Source organism: Leuresthes tenuis, unplaced genomic scaffold (assembly GCF_036924035.1).
Source record: "Leuresthes tenuis unplaced genomic scaffold, fLeuTen1.0.hap1 SCAF_16, whole genome shotgun sequence".
Taxonomy (NCBI): Eukaryota; Metazoa; Chordata; class Actinopteri; order Atheriniformes; family Atherinopsidae; genus Leuresthes; species Leuresthes tenuis.
Genome location: NW_027325370.1, coordinates 30,584,522 through 30,592,355, shown reverse-complemented (window position 1 = coordinate 30,592,355; position 7,834 = coordinate 30,584,522). Strand labels below are relative to the sequence as shown.

The following is a 7,834-nucleotide window of genomic DNA, read 5'->3' as shown; positions in this document are numbered from 1 at the left end:
AACCGACTTGCTCATTTCTGTGCTTGCACAGCAGCCTGATAAGGAAATATCTCTGAGAACAACAGGTTGTAAAACTAGGACCGCACCCACAACGGTCTTCTGAAAGTAACGCCTTATACCAGTACACATACGCACACACATAGAGGAAGAGATAAGATATTGACGCACACACATCTCATAAGGCGGAGACTGAACTCAAGTCTATATAACATCACACCCCTAGACAACGACAGAGCTTTTCCGTACTTTGTGCTGTTCGCATGCATTGTACTGAACTGCTCTCCGCACTTTGCAAACTGCGCAAATAAAACTGTGATGATTCTTATATCGTCTCCTCTGTCTTCCTCCTTCACTGCATCAACGGACTCGGAAAGAGGTACAGGTTGACCTCAACAATTTATATATATATATATATATATATATATATATATATATACATATACTGAGCTAGTCTATGTTTTTTTTAAATGAAGTTTTAGTATAGCTTTCGATGTTTGAGGGTCAGTTTTGTCCTTGCAGATGCCACTGTCTAATAAAGAAAAGCAAAGACTTTTTAGGTCCAGGAAGAATACTGACCCACAAGCTAGGGCTGAGTATCTTGAGAAAAAGAAAGAAAGGTATTGTGATTTAGTAATGAAGAGATTATGCAGATCAGTTAAAAATGATTGAAAAATAGGTTTAAACTTGTTTGCAAAAGGCTTGGATATGTTAGTTAAGCAATGTGATGTGATGTTTTTGGTAGGGCGTATTTCTTCTGGAGCATCGGCATCTTGGTAGTTAATCAAACCTGTATACCATGTAATTTGTTTTATTTCTAGGTACTACAAAGATAAATCCAAATCTCAGCCCAAAACACCTATTCAGCTGATGAGCCAAATGAAGCACGCGCACCCCAATCCAGTGAGCCAAATGAAGCACGCGCACCCCAATCCAGTGAGCCAAATGAAGCACGCGCACCCCAATCCAGTGAACCAAATGAAGCACGTGCACCCCAATCCAGTGAGCCAAATGAAGCACGCGAACCCCAATCCAGTGAGCCAAATGAAGCACGCACACCCCAATCCAGTGAGCCAAATGAAGCACGCGCACCCCAATCCAGTGAGCCAAATGAAGCACGCGTACCCCAATCCAGTGAGCCAAATGAAGCATGCGCACCCCAATCCAGTGAGCCAAATGAAGCACGCGCACCCCAATCCAGTGAGCCAAATGAAGCACGCGCACCCCAATCCAGTGAGCCAAATGAAGCACATGCCCCCCCAATCCAGTGAGCCAAATGAAGCACACGCACCCCAATCCAGTGAGCCAAATGAAGCACACGCACCCCAATCTAGTGAGCCAAATGAAGCACGCGCACCCCAATCCAGTGAGCCACACAGGAGAACACTCAGCCACTTGCTTCATCTACCCCAGAAAGAAAGGATTATAACTCTTTAAAACGGCTTGCTCGGTTAATGAAAGAAAAGACAAAACTGAAAGGCAACTTGCACAGGCAAACAAGGAAAAGGAGAAAATAAGGAAAAAGGGCCTCAAAAGGGCCAACAAAATAAATGTCGTCAGTGAGAAGCACAAGCCATGGGCAGCAAAGAAGCTGCCAGAAATGAAGAGGGCACAAGTTGCACAGTTCTTGTGTAGGGAAGAAAATAGCAGTCTGCTACCGGGAAAAAAGGACACAGTGACAAAAAAAAATAAAATTAAAGTACAGAGAAGGGTCCTACAAAAAACTTAGAGCTCCATGAGCAGTACAGTACAGAAATGAATAAAGAAATGAGACTGATATAGACAGTTTTTACGTCTCCATCCATTCTACATCACAGAGCCGAAAGCAAGTGATCGTGATACCTGCACGTGCATATACCACGAAAATGTCCAGAGTCTTGTAGAGGAACTCGCCCAAAGTGGTTTGGGGAAGACAGCAAGCTTTTCAGAGATACTGGCAAGTATAGTATGTGATGTTAAAAAAAAAGGACTGCATGTCAGGAACAGGAACATCCTGTCTCAGGGTGATGCAGAGAAACTAGTTCATGCATTTGTTACTTCAGGATTGGACTACTGTAATTCCTTATTATTGGGCTGTCCCACATATTCTCTGAAAAGCCTCCAGCTGATCCAAAATGCTGCAGCCAGAGTTCTGATGAGAACTAACAGGTGAGATCATGTTTCTCCAGTTTTAGCTTCTCTTTATTGGCTCCCTGTTAAATTCAGAATAGAATTTAAGATTCTTCTCCTCACATATAGAGCTCTTAATGACCGAGCTCCATCATATCTTAAAGATCTCATTGTAAGATATTTTCCTAACAGAGCACTTTGCTCCCAAACTGCAGGTTTAGTTGTTGATCCCAGAGTTTCTAAAAGTAGAATGGGAGGTAGAGCCTTCAGTTATCAGGCCCCTCTCTTGTGGAATAAGCTACCAGTAAATGTCCGGGAAGCAAACACCCTTTCTACTTTTAAGATTAGGCTTAAAACTTTCCTTTTTGATAAAGCTTATAGTTAGGGATGGCTCAGGTAATCCTGAAACATCCCATAGTTAAGCTGCTATAGGCTTAGACTGCTGGGGGACCTCATCCGTCACACCTTTCCTCACTTTGCTCTCTTTTTCCCCCTGTTTAATTTCTCAATTGATTGTATGTACATGTGACATTATTGTGATTATTAACCTATGTTTCCCTGTTCCAACAGATATCCTTTGAATGGCGTTATGGTGTTTTCCCCCCTCTTTTCCCTCCTTTTCTTTCTTCTCAAACCCCAGCTGGTAAAGGCGGATGGCCACCCTTCCTGAGTCTGGTTCTGCCAGAGGTTTCTTCCTGTTAAAAGGGAGTCGTTCCTTTCCACAGTCTCCACAGGCACGCTCAGGATGGGAGATTAGACCGAAGACAAGTTTCGGTGCAATCTGTTGGTTTCCTTAGCTAGGATATTATTTTTTGAATTGGCTCTATATGAATTAATTGGATTATGATTACAATGAATTGAATTCCAATTGGCTTGAATTGGACTATATTACTTAAGTGCCTTGAGACGACAATTGGTGTAATCTGGCGCTATATAAATAAAATTGAATTGAATTGAATTGAATGTATCGTGTCTGTGTGGACTGCTGCTATATGGAATTAGAGGTAGATTTTCAAAATGAAAAAAATATCACTACATGGCAGTGGTGGGAACGGGTAAAAACTACAAATGGTGACAAAGAATACAGCAACTTTGTGAAAGTGGTACATGGAAGGACCTATTGCCAAACATCATTATATATGGTTACACCAAGCTGAGCAGTGCAGGCATCTCAAAGACACCATCAGCGACACTGAATTAGTGTTCCACATGGACTTCTCTGAAAACTATGGATGCCAACTACACAAAGAAATCCAGGCTTTCCATTTTGGTGGAAGCCGCCAGCAGGCCACTATTCACACTAGTGTAGCCTACACGTCTGAGGGTGTACAGTGCTTCGCAACAATTTCAGACAGCCTCGGGCATGACAAGCGCATTGAGCCTATTTTAAAGGACATTAAGATGCGCAACCCCAATCTGACAACTGTCCACTTTATGAGAGACGGGCCTGTGACTCAATATAGACACAAAAAAAACTTCTATCTCATGAGCACACTTCCCTACATTATGGGCTTTAAAGAGGTTACCTGGAATTTTTCTGAGAAGGCCCACGGAAAAGGTGCACCAGACAGGGTTGGTGAAAAAACATTAATAAGCACAAGTTCAAGCATAAAATACTTCTGGATATCAGAAACATGATGAAGCTGTCCCAGAAAAGCTACCAGAAATAAAAGGCACAATGAAAAGCCATCAGATTGTGTCTGTCACCCCAGGGAAGATAAGACATAGAGAGCTATCATGCTTCTGCAGCCATGGCACAAACAGCGAGTGTGACTGCCATAGTCCAATTGTGTTGGACTTGAACATAACAACGACCACCACAAACACACAAACTGCAGCTACAAGTATGGGGAACAAAAACAAGACCCCCACAACCAGTGAAATAGCCCAACAACTGTCACCTGACCTGGTTGGCAGGTTTGTATTCTGGTCCCCGCCTCTCGAATTACGTCACAATTCTTCGCTATAAAAAACCAGCCGCCATCATATTCTATAAGAAGTAGTGTTGAAATCCTTGTGGACCTTGGAGGGTCACATTTACCCAAAACTTATTTTCAAATGGGCCCCGTCGCCTAGCGTTTGCTCCCCCATCCTCGCTGACTGAGTTGAAGTGGGTGCTGCTGAACATCGAGCCCGCGTGGGTCAGTAAAAGGTGAGGCTGAAAATGAGTGTTTCAGTGGTGGGTTCCTGTTGACGGGGCGAGCTAACGATGCTAGCTGCAAGGTAATAATCTCAGTTGTTAAAGAGATTCTTTATTTTGGTCGAAAAGAAAAACGGAAAACATTTAGTTTGTCTTTTTCTGGAGTTTTCCTTTAAAGAACAGTGGCGACAACATATCGTTGACACATGAATGTAAACGGACACATGAATGTAAACGGACATTGTTTTGCTTTGTTTTTTTTTTTTGTCCTGAAACAAAATGTCCTCCCGACGCCCACAACCATAACCGTAGATGAACGCGCAGCATCTGTTGCTCTTTCGCAGCTGTTTATGATTGAACGGATTCATGTCAAAATGTCGTTTTGCTGCAATAATTTAGTGTAAACAGCTGGGCCCCCGCAATAGGGGCGTGACGTCATTATAATAACGAGCAGAGACCTGCTGACAAAGCTGAAACTCTTGTTTAGTCACATAATTTCACTGTGAAAGCTGTACATTTTCAGTGTGTTCAGGAAGCCTCGGCCTAATTTCTCTCTCCCAATTTAATTTTTTTTTTTTTAATTTTTGTCTTATTGTTTTGCATTAACATGCACTAACGGTCAAATTGATCAGTTCCTTGCATCATAAGCAGACTGGAGACCACCTTCAAAGGCAGCTGATATGATAGATGGGTTAATATAGTTAACAGACTGGCAGAATCATGATGGTGGATAGCCATTTTTAATGATTAAAAACTAGAAAATGTAATGTACATATGTATGTAAAGTGTGCAGACATTAATTTTGCATACATCCAATTGTATGAATGACTTCCAGCTTGTACCGGTGTGTGGGGTCTTGTATGGAAACAGATTTGGGGTAAAAAGATCTTCTGTGGTTTGATGTCACCCAGCCTGGTTGTATGATGTTGAATTACCTCTCCAGGGTTCCATCAAACATTTTACACAGACCAGTAACAGAAGAATGGCAGCAATTCCAGCAGGCGGCTCTCTTGTGGCGACCACTGACTACTACCGAAGTGAGTCTCCCCCTCCATTAATTTCCACATGGTGAAAATGTCTCCCTCCACCTGTGGCTGACCAGCTCTTAAACTGACATTAAATGTGTGATTTACTCCTGTCAAGCTAAGCATCATGACGGTAGTGAAAATGTTAAAGATGAGTAAGAGTGCAGTCGCCTTGGAATATTCCTGATTTGAACTTTGTTAGCAAGATTGAGATCTGAGTATTATAAATTAATAAGAAAACATTGTGATAATGGTGACTGCAAGTTCAACATTTGTCTAGTAATGGATGAATTTTCCAGTTGATTGTAATTACACTTCATGTCAGACTGGATTCTTACAGTCACGTATGCTTTAAAGTTGAAGACTCAACTTAAATAGGGAGTGCACTGCAGCTCCTGGATTGTCTCTGACTGTGGTTGTATAACCAGAGAAAAATGTAATTTGATTATTCTATTTATTAAATTTGAAGTCCTTGGGTATACTCATTCTACGCTTCATTATAGAGGACAGATTTGGGTGAAAGAAGCAACCGTTCAGCATGTTTCAGAAAGCAAAATAAGACAAGATTACAAATGCATATTTCTGCAACTGATTCTTCCCTGCTGCAGGGCGCATCGGCTCTACATCCAGCAGCAGCTCTTGTGGCAGTTCAGAGTACAGTGGGGAGGTCATCCCTCACCATCCAGGTTAGTGTTTGCTTCTTTGTTAAGTTGGTGTTTTTAAAAGATTAATTTGGCTCAGTTTCCTGATAAATTGAGTTTTTATTATCTGAACATAATTTGGACTGTCGTAGGATCCAAAACTTAAATCCACAGATTAAAATTGTGTTTGATAGTTGGTCGCAGTACATTTCTGACAAGATCCTGATATTTCTCTGAGAGCATTTGTCTGCTTTCGACGGTATCCTTGAGCTCACTTCCTTTCTGGGTTTGTGAAAGGTTTCTTGTTCATTTGACAGGATCGCACCCATGGCATCTGTTTTGTAATTCCTGATTGAGTCAGCTGTTGCCTCAGAACATGCAGTTGCATTGGTTTCTGATCCGACTTTCTCCAGTCACACAGAACAGTCATTTTCCATTTTGTATTTTCATGTTTCTCATGGTTGGAGGATTTCTAAGTTCTTTGGTGATAATTCAGGTTTGTGTACAGGCACATACAGGGAGTTGAAACAACTCCTGTTTCGTCTAGCTAATGTAACACGCATACGTTTCAATCCCATGGTATTAAAATGGCCATTTGTGCGTGATTAATTTAACAGATGAGACACTCCTGAAAATGTGATATTTCCCCTAAGCACTGGAAGAACAAAGTGTTGAATCCTAAGTATTATGTAAACTCAGACTTGCGCTTTCTGTCACTCCAGGACTTCCCAAGCAGGACTCTGGCCATTGGTGGTCCAGTTTCTTCTTTGGGAAGCAACCGGGGATGACTCCATTGACTGAGGAGGCACAACAGAAGTAAGTATAAGCAGACCCGCTCACAGACATGCACTGTGCACGTCTCTGACTCGCCACATGTGCCTAGTTTTGGAACGAGCACTGCAAAGTTTTCCAGGTCCCAAATCTTTTCTTGCAAAAGTTCCATAACTGATGTAAAGATTTCAGTATAGAGCTGAGCTGTCTGTTTTCATCCTCATTCTCTTGACTGAGGTTTGGGAATGAGATCTGCCTCTTTTCTTTGTTAGATCTTGTCTCTCTGTGCATGAATCAATCCAATACAGGCCAACATGTACACACACCCTCTTTTGCAGGTGGTCAAGCATAGCTTTTCTCAGTTACTGTGTCTGTTATCGCAGGGCGGGAGTCTCGGGTGCGGTGACAAATGGTCAGATCACCTGTGTTGCCAGGGAGATGATGATGCAACGGCAGGTGAGTGAGAGCAGCGACGCAGGAAGTCCCACTTCCTCATGATCCTGCATCTCACTCCAGCCCACACTGCACTTTGGGGAGAATTGATTCATCGACCAACGCTAGGTGACGGGTGGCTGTCCCGTTAACAACTTTTTTTTTTTTTTTTTTTTTTGTCTAGTTTTCATTGTTATAGGCTGCGTTACTTCTATAACCTTGTTATTGTGTTTTTTTTTTTGTTGTTTTTTTTAACAGTTATGGTAACAGACCAAAAAAGAGCGGGAGAAAAAAACAAGCTGGTGCAACTGATGTGCACCTAAACTTGTCTAATGTTTTCCTTTTGATATTGTAGACATGGTGTGGTGCATACACATTCATATGCCTTTGTTCTCTTTTTTTTTTTTTTCACCTTGTGACATTGCTAATGCAATAAAGTAGACTTTTGCAGCCTAATGTTTAGTGTCTGTTTCCTTACAAAAACCCCACGTGACCCACTAAGGACAAAGAAAATGAAAAGCCATTGTTCCAAACTCCTACCCTCAGCATTCAGTTGCTTGATAACTGATCCACATGTTTTTTTTTTTCTCTTTTATTATTTTGAAATGAATTGGATTATGATTACAATGAGTTGAATTGGACTATATTATTTAAGTGCCTTGAGATGACATTTGTTGTAATTTGGCGCTATATAAATAAAACTGAATTGAATATTTGCT

At 41.6% G+C, this 7,834-nt stretch overlaps 1 protein-coding gene across 1 annotated transcript; it reads left to right on the top strand.

Moving 5' to 3' along the window:
* Positions 1-4,084: 4,084 nt before the first annotated feature.
* Positions 4,085-7,571, top strand: LOC140272140 (pancreatic progenitor cell differentiation and proliferation factor B-like). Its single transcript, XM_072367490.1, has 5 exons — positions 4,085-4,258; positions 5,190-5,283; positions 5,880-5,957; positions 6,635-6,728; positions 7,067-7,571. Exons 2-5 carry the CDS (start codon positions 5,229-5,231, stop codon positions 7,179-7,181), a joined length of 342 nt encoding a protein of 113 aa, XP_072223591.1. The 5' UTR covers positions 4,085-4,258; positions 5,190-5,228; the 3' UTR covers positions 7,182-7,571.
* The last annotated feature ends 263 nt before the right edge of the window (positions 7,572-7,834 follow it).

Coding starts and splice junctions, on each gene's coding strand:
- LOC140272140 (XM_072367490.1), top strand. CDS start 5,229: ATGGCAGCAATTCCAGCAGGCGGCTCTCTTGTGGCGACCACTGACTAC. Junction 5,284..5,879: donor GACCACTGACTACTACCGAA/GTGAGTCTCCCC, acceptor TCCCTGCTGCAG/GGCGCATCGGCTCTACATCC. Junction 6,729..7,066: donor ACTGAGGAGGCACAACAGAA/GTAAGTATAAGC, acceptor CTGTTATCGCAG/GGCGGGAGTCTCGGGTGCGG.